The sequence below is a fragment of the Patagioenas fasciata genome, chromosome 12 (genome assembly GCF_037038585.1).
Source record: "Patagioenas fasciata isolate bPatFas1 chromosome 12, bPatFas1.hap1, whole genome shotgun sequence".
NCBI lineage: Eukaryota > Metazoa > Chordata > Aves > Columbiformes > Columbidae > Patagioenas > Patagioenas fasciata.
Window position 1 is genome coordinate 23,216,858 of NC_092531.1, and position 14,773 is coordinate 23,231,630.

At 46.0% G+C, this 14,773-nt stretch overlaps 1 protein-coding gene across 2 annotated transcripts in view; it reads left to right on the forward strand.

Moving 5' to 3' along the window:
• The first annotated feature begins 6,073 nt into the window (after positions 1-6,073).
• HOMER2 (homer scaffold protein 2) overlaps positions 6,074-14,773 on the forward strand; it is a 60,393-nt gene continuing 51,693 nt past the window's right edge. Inside the window, exon 1 of one of the 2 annotated variants that reach the window (XM_071814066.1) lies at positions 6,074-6,255. In XM_071814066.1, coding sequence (XP_071670167.1) covers positions 6,194-6,255 — 62 coding nt within the window. In that variant the 5' untranslated portion in view covers positions 6,074-6,193. Of the gene's footprint in view, positions 6,256-7,760; positions 8,023-14,773 lie in introns of those variants that run through there. The other variant, XM_065847266.2, reaches the window with a different exon arrangement.

Here is a 14,773-nt window from a genome sequence, read left to right on the forward strand (position 1 = left end):
GTGTTGACAGTAGATACTTCCTGAGAAGCAAAATATGGAGCTGAAAAAATCTGATTGCGTTTGTTTAACTGATTGATAGTGTTTATTTAAGTGTACTTGTCTTGTAGGTATTGCTACAGAACAAAGTTCTATTAGGTGGAATTAAGAACACAGAAGCTCCCCTTGTGCTAGTTTTATCTTGCCACCTAATAGATCCTTTTAAAATGCATTTTCCCAGGTATTCCTGGCATCTTTGTTTGTGGGAGCTGTATTCTCTTTGTTCTTCTGTCAAATAACTATTTTTTACTTTTCCAGATTGGCCTTCTGCCTTTATTATTAATTACTGTAGCTTAGCAGGACCTAGACATAAGGACTGGTATAAGCCAAGGTCTTTGATGTTATTTGAAAGTGCTGTGAATTAAGTATAGTAGGACTTGATTGGTTTGGGTTTTTTGTGTCTGTTTGGTTTGGTTTTCTCCTAATGCATTTTGGAAGCATAAAGATATTAGCCTACTTCTTAAATGCATCTTAATTGCTTCCCATAGGACAGTCTGCAGGGTGAAAAACTCAACGCGTTTTTCAGAAAATGGTACAAAATACAGCTTTTGTGGTGACGAATAGTTTCCTTCACAAATGGAAGTTATCCCTCTCTGCCAGAGACACCAACTTCATAGCTCTGAGCCAGCTCTGGCTTCCCTGAACTGAAGATGTTTTCCACAATTGGTGGATGGAAATCTTGTGCTGTGGTGGCACATGTGTCCTTAGAAGCTTTAGTGAGAGTTGGGGTGCTCAGCACCATACCTTAACCATCACTTCTTGTGAAAATCCCATGTGGCTTCGTGCCCACCTGGCACTCTGTCTGTACTGCTCAGTCTTTTGAGAAATTCATGCAGGTGAGGGACACAGATACCTCTGCCCACAAGGAGACAGATAATCCTTTATCCAGCCATTGGGCATTCACGTGGATGAGTCAGACCTTCACTGTACCCGTGGAAATGTCTTCCTTTTGCAGTAAGGCAAGCAAGGAGCTGATTAAGGGGCAAAGTCCAACGATGAGTAAGTTCTAAAGAAACACAGAGAGTGAGGTATTTGGCACCAATCTGAGCATGAATTTCCACAGGCAGCCAAGGCAAGCAGTCCTGGAGAACAAAAATGCTCTGAAAGGTCTGGCCCCAGCTTCTCTTCCTCTGTCCTGTTTTATCAGGATGTCTTGAAGAAGAACAGGCTGCAAATATTAAAAACCACATTTCTCACTACAGCCCCTAGAAACATCCCACATCACCTTCTCATCCCTTCCTATGGGTCCCGCTGCTCTGTGCTCCCTTTCCCCCATGCCCACATGTCACAGAATCCCAGAATGTCAGGGATGGGAAGGGACCTGGAAGCTCATCCAGTGCAATCCCCCCATGGAGCAGGAACACCCAGCTGAGGTTCCACAGGAAGGTGTCCAGGCGGGTTTGAATGTCTGCAGAGAAGGAGACTCCACAGCCTCCCTGGGCAGCCTGGGCCAGGCTCTGCCACCCTCACCAGGAAGAAGTTTCTTCTCAAATTTAAGTGGAACCTCTTGTGTTCCAGTTTGCACCCATTACCCCTTGTCCTACCAGTGGTTGTCACCCAGAAGAGCCTGGCTCCATCCTCCTGACACTCACCCTTTAGATATCTGTAAACGTGAATGAGGTCACCCCTCAGTCTCCTCCAGCTCCAGAGCCCCAGCTCCCTCAGCCTTTCCTCACACAGGAGATGCTCCGCTCCCTTCAGCATCTTTGTTGCCCTGCGCTGGATTACACTCTGATTACACTCTGATACACCCCGATTACACTCTGAAATGTTACCCACCGCTGCAGAAACTCAAGTGAGGGGCAGCAAAATTCGGTTTTGCTTATGCCGCTCGAACTGGCTCTGGTCTCAGGGGCAGGATTAGTTCTGCACGTGGCGCAGGACCACAGCAGAGTCCCAGGCTCAGCATCGGGCCCCTCGCAGATCAGACCCCTTCCTGCTGCAATGAGCCTTGGGGGTCTTCTCCACCTCCCCATCCCTGTGCCCCAGCCCCTGCGGCAGCAGGACCCGCACCCGGCTTTGTTCATGCGCCGTGGGCACCGACACAGCCCCTATAGCAGAATGGGCTCATTAAAAAGGCAACATTGAAAATGCCAGTCTGTGGTTGCTTGGAAATGTAATCCAACTTTGGTATTATTTTTGAGCTTAGATTTTTGAATCCAAAATTCCATGTGATGGAAGAGATGGGTATTTAAACAGATGTCTGCGATTTCTTTAAAAAATAGAGATTGAGTTACAGATGGTAGAAAGAGCCTGAGAATTAAAAACTCCTGAGCTACAAGAAAATTTACATGTGAGCAAAATGGTTTCCTGAAATGAATGGTCGTGCAATCTTGCCTGTTTGAAAACTAAGCTTCTTTCACCAAAAATGTTAATATCTTTTCCCTTCTGTATTATCTGCTTCTCTACTGGTTATTATCTGCTTCTCTACTAGTAGCTTTGGCTGTCATCACCATCACAGCCCAATTGCAATATGAGGGTCTTGTTTCTAATGGACAAGGCATATATAGTCCTTTCCTTCTCCTATCATCTCTTGTACAATTTGGTCTGCCAGGACCAAAAATTTGAATTGTTTAAAATTGGAATTAGTTTAAAAAGAAAAACCCATCTACTCCATCTGCATAACTGGTGCCTGATTGATGTAACTTCCATTTTATGAATCACAAATAAATGGAGTGTTGTGATGTAAGCCTGGAAGGAAACCAGAGTCATCCTCTGTGCTTGAAGACGAAATGGATTTTTTTTCCTCCTTTTGTGGATTTAAAAATAAATGACCGAAATAAACTTCGAGTGAAAAAAGCTGATAACTTCTAAAGTGACCTAAGAAGTGCAAAGCACTGCATATTGGAAGGGAAAAACTGAACATGTGTGGTACAGTCTCAAGGAGCTGGGAGACCTGTGCATTACTCCGAGTAGGTTTATCAAGATGCATATGTGCTCAAAACCAGTCACTATTAGGATGTATGTGAAACAAGTACATAGGCTCAAATACAATTTGTAAGGAGACTGCTACATGCAGTGGAGTCCCAGTCTGTCCACTGCAAAACCAGTTCAAATGAGTTTGATTTCAGAGAAGAGCAGCAAGAACCACCAAGTGCAGCAAAAAGCTGCCATGTGAGGAGTGACCAACCTTACTTTACAGTGGAGCGGACATAATCAAAGTGTCTACATAACGAACAGCATTAGAAGGAGAATGCGGAGTGTGTTTTCTCCGTCTTGCCTTGTAAGTACAAAGAAATAGGTCTGTTAAAGTACAGGACCAGCTTTGCAAATGTTCGAGCTCAGTGTGCACTCCTGGATGTGTCCCAGGCTGGATTTCTAGTTGACCAAAGTACAGAGGATGCCTAGAGGATCTGTCCCAAATTGTTGATTAATGCTGACAGATGCTCTCTGACTATGCCAGTATTACTAGAAATCCAGCAGCCTCTTACAGTTTCGCAGCCTTCAGCGCTGTACTGGATGCCTGCATTCAGGGCAGGGAGACTTGTGCTGGCTGGTAGGGCATTATTCTGGCTTTGCTGCCTTTCTTTACATGCCTGTGTTTTTTCTCTCTAAAATCTTATTTAATATTATTTTTTGGTAGCTGTGTATTTGTCTTCATTGAGAAGGCAGCGTATACCACAGTGTGACAGTGACAGCTCTTTGCATTTACATAAAAATCTGCTTTGAACTGCTATTTGCATATTTCACAGGACAACTCTTTGAAAGTGAGGTAGAACACTTGTGTACCTTCTATTACTCCGCTTAGACAGCAGCTTCCTGGCACTGAGTAATTATACGTGTAAGAATAAACTGCAAGTAATAACAAGAGAATGTTCAACCTCCGCTTTTAAAGATGATTGACTAAATGCTTTTAAAAATGCGGTTCTCCTGTTTTACTTTTAAAGACACAGAAAGTGGTCCTACGTGCTTGTTCTTGGATTGTTTCTGGAGGAGAGTGGAGAGAACTGATTTTACCTTAGAAATCACATAATGTCAGCTTTGGGGGTTGTTCTGGCATGCTGCAGGCCTTGTTGAAGGTCTCAAGATGTTAATTGTGAGCTCTGACATTTTACTTGAAAGGACAGGAGTGTTGATAACAGCTCCTTTCTCCAACCTGTTTATTAGATACTGGATTAAGTAGGTTTTAACAACAAAAAATATAAATCAGAGCGTTTTCAACACTGACTTAAAATACTTCATTTTCTCGGTTGCTCATCTTTAAAGTTTAAACCCAGCGATGTTATAATTACATTAATTCTCCATTTGTCCGGGGATTTTGAAAACTAATTCTGTGTTTCAAATGTAAAAATCAAGGATTCCCCAAAGCTTCTTTGGTTAAACTTCTGGATAGCACTTAAAGCTTGAAAATGGTTGGTTATTTGTCAAAGCAAAAAGAAAAGGTGAGTGTGGGGGGCATGGCATGGGTGTGTTGGAGTGAAACAATGCAAATTCATCAGTCTAGTTTGAAAAGGATAAAATTACAGTATTGAATATTTTATTTAACACTATCTGCCATGGGAACTAGGGAGAAGACTGCCTTGAAGTATAATAGGGGAAAAAGACTAAACAGCAGGTTTTCTGGAAAAAATATATATATCTTAAATAAAACAGAGTGGCACAAGATGACAATAGTGAAAGCCAAACAAAAGGAGAGAACAGAACCCTGAGAGAGAGGAACAGACCAGCGAGCTCTTTGCTTTTCATAATGCAGGCTGGCTACGTACGCCTGATTGCTAGATGGGTTTTCTGAAAACGATATTCACCCTCTGTCTAGGAATCAAAAAATGTGATCTTTAGGAGGCCCGTGGGAATAGGAGAAATTTCTCATCTAAAGAAGTTACATCAGTTTACAGAATGTGGGTATTTTTATTGCTCAGCTTGAATCATACCGAGGGATCCTGGGCCTTTAGTATTTTGAGTCTTCCTGAACCGTGCCACAGTAATAAGAGCACACTCGTGAATACTCAGTGAGAGCTGAAGTTCCATCCTGCACTGGAGCCAAATCAGAAGTAAAGTGTCATGTCACATATGAAAGCTTAAGAACTGATTAATTTTGATAGCATATTTATAGTTCTCATCTACTCAAAATACTTTAAGAACATTGAAAACTAAATGATACTAATAATGTAAATAAGTGTAAATAATGTAAATCAGTGGGAACTATACACGATTAGGACTCTTTGTGATGGCCGAGGCGTTGAAGGTGGAACTGTATGTAGAGCAATCGCCTCATTCAGCGTTGATAACGTCAAACAGTTTGCATGCGATCTGGGCCTCATTCAGACCCACGGGACTTTTGCCATTGACTTAAATCAAGGAGAGGATTTCATCCTCTTTTTGGCAGAGGTAAGAGGACAACAACAGTGTGCCACACTTCAGCAAGAGGAATCTCTCATCCATTTGGGAGAACAGAGGGAATTTCAGACGAAGGGAGTGTACCTAGAGATACATAAATCTGAGCAGAAAACTCGGTTAATTTGCTGTCTGCCAAACCAGATGTTTCAGGGTCTTTGAGAAATGGGACCACAACTCTGTCCCTTCTAGAAGATGGTTCTGAAAAGAGCATAAATCAAATGGGAAGACCTTATGAACAAAAGTAATATACAACATTTTGTATCATGTGAATTTCACAGCCAATTACGCTTCCATAAGCTTAAGCTTTATTTATCTGTATATATATATAATTGGGGATGAAAATACACTCTTGAATGCAAGATTGGAAAAGATTAAAACATAAGAAAATGCTAAGGCAACTGCAGTTCCAATTTCCAATTTTCATCTTATTATGACACATACAGTAAGTGAATTTTGATCCAATTCCATTAGACATTTGTAAGTCCCATACAGCGATGGTTCCTAAAACACAGCTTTCAGATACTCACCAAAATGAGCTAATTAATCAAAGAGGACTAAGACAACGCAACTCTGATGAACAGAGTATGTAATTTAGCAAAATGAACTAAATGGTGTAAAAACAGTGAGATAAAATAATCTGATTTATGGTGGGAGTTTTTTCCACAAGATAGCCAGGCTGTTATTTTTTCTCCTCAGGGAACGCCACCCCTCGCTGCGTCCCCAAGAAGAGAGGAACTGTCATATCAAAGCAACGGTCAAGGTTGCAGCCCATCATGAACATGAAAGGATCGTCACTTTTGCCATTCCTCTCCTGGAGGAAATGGAACCTTGCCTTCAGCTGGCACAACGGGACATGGGAAGACTTCAGAGATCAGTCATGAGGTGAGGAATTAAGTCTCCTTCAACATCCACCATAACATCTGACCATGGTAAAGAGAGCAAATACATTGGAGTGGTGTCATCCCACAGCCTCGTGAAAACATCAGTGTAATTCACCCTGCTATGGGTTGAAATTCCATTTTGGTGTTCCAGACATCAGGGACTAGTTGTCTATCAGAGTGGGAGACAGTTTCATTGTCCATAGCTGGAAGGTGTTAGGCTACTGTTTAAGGTTTTCTTTGAGCGTTCCCATGAGGTCCCAGGGTAATTTTGGAGACAAGCCCAGTTATTACACACAAAGCAAGAAAACATAAAGCCTTCCCCACAACTTCTAAACTTTCTTTGAAAGAAAGCATAGATCAACATGAAATTTAAAAAAAAGAGACTAAAATAATCACTCTTGATGGCAGGGTATTAATTATAACTTTGTGTGGGAGAAGATAAAATCCTCTTATGTGTGAATTGGGCATCTTTTCCCCAGAAAAGAATAACCGTGTTTGTGTAGCACAGACCTACAAATACCCAAATGAGCAGGTCCATGGCTTTCCTATGGATTCGTCTCCTGTGTCTCCTACCAGATGTCAGGGTCACCTTTGTGGTTGGGCAGCCGTAACACAGCTTTTTTGCACTAGGGCAATTTTTCCTTCCATGGAAAAGAATCATCCCTCTCTTCATTTTCGTGAAACCTGTACGAACACAATAGCTTTGGGGGCATGCCTGGCACAGATTCGCAGCGGGCTGAGGAGGGCCAAAAGAAGGACAGTCAGTCCTCCTGTGCAATTTGCACTTCTGGGGGAGCAGCAGGCTGGTGGCGGGGTGCGAGTTCCAGATCGGGCTCAATCTGCCAGGGCCCACTGCCCAAATGCGGCTGAAATTGCCCAGGGGCTCAAAACCTCCTTGGTACGGCGGGGCAGGCACGCACGGTGTTGCGCTCCCTCCAGTTCCCCGGGAAAACGGATTCAGAGCGTGAAAAGACGTGAGGAGGCCTTTGTGGTGGGAGAGACTTTCCTGCTTGCGTTTCCCCAGACATCCCCCGGCGGTGACATCGCCTCGGGGTCGGAAGGCGCCCCGGGATCCGCTCCCGGACCGCAGCCGTGCCCGCGCCGCGGAGCCGGGGCTGCCGGCGGGGCGCGCTCCCGCTGCGGGACGAGCCGGTCTGGGGACAGCCGGTCTCCCGGGAAATCCGGTCCTGGAAGGAGCATGTCTGGGACCGCCGGTCTGGGCTGCCCGCCCTTGCCGTTGGGGCTTCACGGCAGCGGGCGGGAACGCTCGGGGGGACCCCCCCACAACTTCACCCGAAGTTTTCTCAATGCCCCGTCTCCCCGCGGCAGGTCGCACCTCTCCGGCGCGGGCACCGGAGGGACGAGATGCTGAAGCCTCCCACCGACGCTTCTCTCTCGCCACCCAGTGCACCAGCCCCCGCAGGGCCACTCTCGCCGCCGCCCGGGCGGGCCCGGGGCGGGGAACGGAGGGGCCCCGGGGGCGCGCCCCGCCCCGCCGCCCCCGCGCTGCCGGCTCGCAGGGCGGCGGGTGCCGCGGGAGGCTGCTCGGTGCCGCCGCCGCCCGGGAGGGAGGTTATGTAAGGGGGGAGGGAGGCGGCGGGAGGAGGAGCAGGACGCCTCACCGCCGCCGCCGTGCAGCCGCAGCCAGCCGGGGCCGGTACCGGAGCGGCCGCATGTGCGAAGTGGGGACGCGGCCGCCGCTGGCCGCCGAGCGCGGGGAGCCGCCCGGGGGTGCCGCCGCCGCCGCCGAAAGGTGCCGAGACATGGGGTGAGTCCGCCGAGCCTCGGCCACGCGTGGGCACCGCATCCCGCCCCGGCCCCGCGTGGGCGCCGCCTCCGCCGCCCCGGCCCCGCGCCCCGAACCACGCGTGGGCGCCGCCTCCCGCCCCGGCCCCGCCGCAGGTGCGCCCGGCCGCCGGGAAGCGCTGGGAGAGCCCGGCTGCGCTGTGGGCGCTCCCCAAAAGCGGCGGTTTGTAACGTAATTAATCATTTACCACCCGCCCGGAGCGGCGGCGGGGACGCTCCCGCCCGAGCCACCGGCGGAGCGGGCAGGCAGCGCAGGAAAGACACCCCCGGCGCGTTACCGGGAGCAAAATCCCCGCGGGAAGCAGCGAGGCGAGCCGGGGGTGTCGCGGCCCGGGGGAGGCTGGTGGGGCCGGGGGTCCGGTCCCTCGGCGGGAGCGGTGGGATGTGCTCGCCGGCTGAGCCGCCCGTTCATTGTCAGATGTTTCATGCTCCGGTTCAGCGAGAGCTCTCGGCTGCTGGAGACACCCGGTAAACTTGCCCGAACTGTACCAGTTGTTGGCTAATTTGTGTAAATATTGTCCCCCCACACACCTTTTTTGCTTAACATGCCCTAAGTCTGACCACATATGATGGCATCTTGGAGAATTCATCTTGATCTTTCAAAAAATCGGTCCTGCGTTTTTCCTATCCTTGAACTTTAACGAGGGGACAAAAGGCAAATGCTGGCATTAGAGCAGTTTGTGAACTAAATATCAGGAAACAGAGGCTAACGTTGTGCATTTGGCTTGAACTATATATAGATTTGAGATCCTCTCGACCAGAATGTCCTGGGGGATTCCAAACCCACACATTTAATTTGCTTTATTCCTATCCTATTAGGTTCTCTTACACCTTTTCCCAGCCTCTCCTCACCTCCCCTGTGTCAAGGAATTGTTCTGCAGTTTCTGAGCTTCCTCATGCTGCTTCCAACTATGCAAACTCCCACTTAGAGATGTGTTTATGATTGTCAGAGTGATATAATTTGAGACAATATGGATAAATAATGAATTAAAATGCTGTGCATATGTCTGAAATTGATACCCAGGAGTACTGAATAGAAGTACAGGGGCAGAGGGAGAAATAAGATCTAAGCAAGTATCTCCCCATGTTTCACTTCAGTGTTACAAGGGGGTTGTCTGCTTCTTAATTATGTAAATTTCCACTGGAAAATAAAACAGAAACTGTCATTGGGGTTGGGGAAAGCAGCATCAAAACCTGTCTGGGGCAGCACTGTACTGCTGAGTCCAGGATGGTCAGAAACACCCACCCAAGGGAAACTTGCCTCCCTCATTTTACCTGGGCGTCTCCAAAGGCAAATAATTTTGTTGTCACCATTTTTAACCATTTCCATGCTGAAAAGTTTAGCTGTGGCTTGGAGACAATTGCGTGGGGGGTCATGGTGGTCGGTCGTAGCTATGGGCTCATATGGTCCTGCTCTGCCTCCAGAGCTGATCAAGCTGTAAAGGACTCGAAGGCTTTGGAGTGCTCTGGTTCTGCTCATGTCTGCGCTGCTATGTACACTGCGTTGGGTCGTGCAGACTTGAAGAGGTATGAGGCACGTTCACCAGTCTACTTCATTATCCTGATTTAACGTGTTTAATTCCAAGTAAGTTATTTCAGTCGTACACCAGCGCACGTGAGATCAGGCTCCCAGCATCATTCATTCCCAGGGTTTCGGCGTGGGTTGTACTCGCTCGTACACTCTGTACAGAGTGCAGACAAGGTGTCTTTTGGATGTAGGTTTTGCAGTTTCTCACGTCATTATTGTGCCATTCACCTTTCTGATGCAGAGCACTTGGAGGTACGTTTGCGATAGTGCCACTGCAGCCGTGGCTCGGCACACCTGACCCAGGAGCAGCGCTCCCAGCTTCCTCCCTGTTCCATCTCTGCTGGAAAATCCTTCACCTCTGCCTGCTCCAGCTTCTCCTCTGTGGAATGGGCACCTCGGTACTCATCTGTCTTTGTGAGGCGTGTTGTGATCAGAGCACAGAGCTCAGTCTTTCGTAGTTGGAAGGATATATTTTGTCCCAGGCATTCCAGTGGGATTTGCTTTCCTGGGCACATTTTTGTGTCACATATGGGGCACATTCTCACAGAAATTGTAACAATTATTTGACTCTTAGCTCTGAAATATATATATTTTTTTTTTTTTTTTTTTAATTCTGGGAGTGACCATTACTAATGATTCATTTAAATGCTGCCTGTGGATTTGGTAGTGACAGAGCTATGAAACTTGATATAGCCACTCAAGCTCAACAAAGCTATTTAAATTGCTTATTAACTGTGAGCTGAGCTATTTAAACTGTTGTTTTAGTTCAGCTTACTAGGCAGAGAGGTAGTATCAAGTTTTACAAAAGCAATTTACATGTTTAAAAAAAAATAATGCCTGTAATTCGGGGAATGTGAAAACAATGTTGTAATTAAGTGTCCGGGGTGGGAAAGTCTGCTTCAGTGCCCATTGAAGTTAATGCGAAGGTTCCTGCAGGCTGGAAACCATTGTCTTTGGCCAAGCCACTGTTAAGGATCTCACTGAACAAATGTTTGCTTTAAAGGGAATGCTTTTTTCCCTAAATTGCCACTTTTCTTCTACCCAGCATATCTGCAAATTGTTGTTGCCTCCATAGTCTCAGAGCTTAAACTTGAGCTGTTTGAAAACCGCAATGTGATGCATTTCCAGCTGTAGAAATCTTTGAAAGTACCTCCTGATTTCTGTCTGGATGTTGCAACAACCAAGAAAGCCCCTCACGTCTATGGCTCTGATTTAAGTGAGCTTTACCTTCTCATCGAATACCTGTGGGCTGATTCAATCTGACCTGAATTTAAGCAGCGTAAGCTAACTTTCCAGTTATAAAGATGCTTCAGGTTTACTTATTAGATAATTTGAGGAGGTATTGGATAGCTGCTTCATCTGTGCTTGCATTCTTTTACTTATTTTCATTTCTTCAGTATCTTTGTATTTCCTTATCTGTCCATTACAAAACATTGCTTATTATGAGGCGCATGACAAGTATCCTGTTTGGATTAGACCTGTAAATCACTTCACTACTGCTGAAGCTGTTATTTATATTATCTCTTGGATGGAAACACAACTAATTTAAATACCCTCTAGCAATAAAATCGAGTTTTAAATCTGTTTTGTAAATCATATGAAAGTGAAAACCAGGTCTTTGAGTGTTAGAAATTATTACAGGAAGCTGGGTACCAATGTAAAATGTGTGCTACACAGGTTGATGAGGAACTAGTTCACTTTTCTTTTGGCTGATGTGAGTTGGCTTCTCTGTGCTGCTTCTGCTGGGGCTGATGTGGTAAATGAGCCCTGGCTGGCTGGATCCATCTGTACCTCCCTCAGGTAGGCTTTGAGTCCACACTTTCCTCCAGGAAGATGGGAAAACATGAGTTTCCAAGCTGGGACCAAGCGATGAAGTAACCTCATCTTAAGGAGATTGGACTCATGAACAAGACTCAGCCTCTCCTGTAATATTTTTGTGAGAAGGTGCAGTTGGGGGCCTGGATTTCTGAGAGTAATCGTATGTAATGTTTTTATTATGCACTGACATTTAAGAGCATCAGGAAAGTCTGCCTTCCATTCTTCCTTTGGGCTGTTAGCAATAACAACGTCCGTCGGTCAACATATGGCTTTATGTGGGGGGTAAAAGGCAAACAAAAGGGAGGACGAAGAAAGAAGGTGGTGAAGGAAGCAGATGATGTGATGAAGCCAGTGTTATAGGAAGACATTACTTTTGGATGGCGTTCAAGCCGGCCTTTCCTGGAACCAGCAGCGCTCCAGATACCATGGTGATAAGCTTTGCCTAAGCTGCTCTGTAGTGGAAATAGCGCGTTGCAGAGGAAATTCACCTTGGCTGTCGCCCAGTTCCCGCTGCCATCCACGGGAGTCTCGTGCTGGCTCCCTCTAAAGTTTGGCCAAGCCATCTGTCCATGAGGGAAGGGGCCATCCTGGGACCCCGAGTGGTGGGCAGGTAATGGCACCCGGCTTTCTCTGCAAAGCCAGCATCCCTCAAAGTGGGACTGCAGTGAGTGTTTGCCCAAACGCAGCTGGTTTGGTACTTTGAGCTCTTTTGGGGGGTTTTAACATCAGCAGCTTTGGTTGGGTTCCTAGGATAGCTCAGGGGGGCAGATTATATTGGGTGTCATCCGACTGGTGATAATGCTGATGTTCAAGGAACGGGACTAAGATTTGATAGATGCTGTTAACCTCATGATTTTTGAAGCAGCTGGTTGGGGATGCTCTGTTCTTCACAGCCTTCGTTCCCATTTGGCAGAGTGGGTATAAATGGCTGCTGGTCTGACTCGGAGAATTCAATATGTCTGTGTCAATATGTCTGTACAAGATCCAATGGAGAATTCAGGTCCAGAGAACTTTCAGTTCTGGAGCAGCATGTTGAGTTCACTGAAGCGGATGAGAAAACTCAGTTGACCTCAACAGTATGTATAAAACGTGTTATACATAATATTTAATGCAATTTAGTAAGGTTAGAGAGGCAGGGAGCTTTGGGGGAAGAAAGAACAACAACAACCAAAATTAGACAAATAAGGGTTTTTGTTTGGTTAGGATTTTGGTGTGGCTGCATTCAGGTGAATGAGCCAGCCTGGGATGTTGGAGTGTTTCACCCAAATCTGCCGTCAAGTGAGAGCCCTTGTCACCTCTCACACCATTATGTGAGAAGTTTGTAACACTGCAGACGCACATAGCTGAATTTGGGCAAAAACCTCCCCCGAGAATGAGCTTCAAGGAGAACATGGGATTGGGAGAAATTACAAAACAAGTTAATAGAAGAATAGCAGAAAAAATGCTGAATGAATGATTGGCATGGAAGACACAGTGGGTTAAGAAAAAGATCTTTGGGTCTGCTAGAGATAATTTCAGAAAGGGATGACAGGAAAGATCCGCCAGTACCGTGACTGGTGCAAATTTCACCAAAAATCGCTCACGTTGACAATACAGAAAGACAACTTAATGCTGAGACAGTAATCATAGTCAAGTTTCTTTCAGCTACTAGGCCAATTAATTATCACTGATAATTTTATTATAACTTGAGAAAAAACTTATGAATAAAATATCCTCCCAGAAGCTGGAATGTCCCTCAAGCCCCTCTTTCTATTTGAAAAGAAAATGTTGAATAGGTCTCCTGATAACAAAAGCATCATTTGAAATGTTAAAGAATTATTTGATGTTCAGTTCCTTTAAATTGAAAATGGTTTTAACTGGTTTGAGACCTGACAGAGTGTCTTAAGCTGTTCAGTCTTATTCCCCCATGAGTGAAATGGGCAGAGAGCAGCAATGAGTTTGCTGAGAACACAAAAGCAAGGGCATCAACCTGGTTTTGCACCTAGACTTTCTGCAGTGCTCTTTATTCGTTTTATTCATTGATTCGGCTCTATTAGCGCAGTGCCTACAATAAATAGCCTCACCCACAAACATTTATTTAAGGACACGTAAGCATTTTGATTCAGCTCTTGGTTTTCCTGTTGACTTTGTGATAGGGCTTGCGCAGAGTGGGAAGGTTCTTGGTCTTGAAGGTTATTACATGGTCAGATCTCAGCCTGTTTTCACCTTGAATGCTGCCCATTGCCTTTGTGCACTTTGTGCGCTGCAAATACAGCGTGAGACTTGTTTATACTGCGCTTCGGTCATGGCTTTTTAGGATGTAAATGTGCTTAAGGGAACATTATTTCAACTGTGTCTCTGATAATTCAGCTGTACACTGTAAATAGCTGACAATCCTGTTATTAAATCTCAGAATGTGACAAGGGCACTGCCTTCAAAGGAAGACAGGAAGCGTTTAAGCTTGAGCGTTAAAGAAGCACTTTTAATGGCAAGAGCAATTAGGCAGGGAATAGACCATTAGTATCAGGGCAGGTTGCTGCTGCGCCACAGCCACGCATCACCCAGCGCGGGTTAGAGACGCGCGAGCAGGGGTTGTGTAATACGTGCTCATGCAAAATGTACAAGATGGGATTGGATGATGCAGTTGATCTTTGATTATGTTTTTGATGACACATCCTAGCTGCTCTCTGCCTGTTTGTAAGAGAGAAATCTGCCCGCTGCTGCTGGCTGGGATGCTCTGCTTAGCTCATGTGTGACACGAGTAGCTGGCTGCTTACTCCTCATTGACGTAGCAACTATTAGAGGCTATTGGGCCCTTTTGCATCACTTGGAAATGCTTCGTAATGGTAATTTTGCCACTGGGGTCAGGATTAAAATGAAGAGAATATTTTAAATAATTGATGCTCGAGGCGTTTTAGGATTTGTTTTAAAAAAAACTGGATACTGCTGGCTGACATCACCAAGCGGGACAGCCTGCTTAGTGACTCATAGGGGAGCAGGAGGCTCTGCTGTGTAGGTGTTTTAGGATTTGTGGGCTTCATGTCGAAGGCTGGCAAGACTGGGAGCTTTAGCTGCAAAACAACTGTGGCTTTCTCATGGAGAAGAGACTGCAGATTTGACACAGGGGAAAGAGGCCCTGGCGGTGGAGGTGTGAGCAGAAGTGGCTGCTGGTTACTGTGCAAAGCTCCTTCGCTTCGGTGGCGACGCATCCTCCTTTCCTGCCTCCCCCACACACTCATCTGGATTTATTTATTTGGCTTATCAAAATGCAAGATTGTAAGGATTTCTGAAGTGACAAACTGTTTTCTTTCTGTCTGGAAGTTGCACTGCAGCCTGCGGGATTTGGAGACTCAAATCCTGCTGCAATTCAGAATGATGTTTTCTGTAG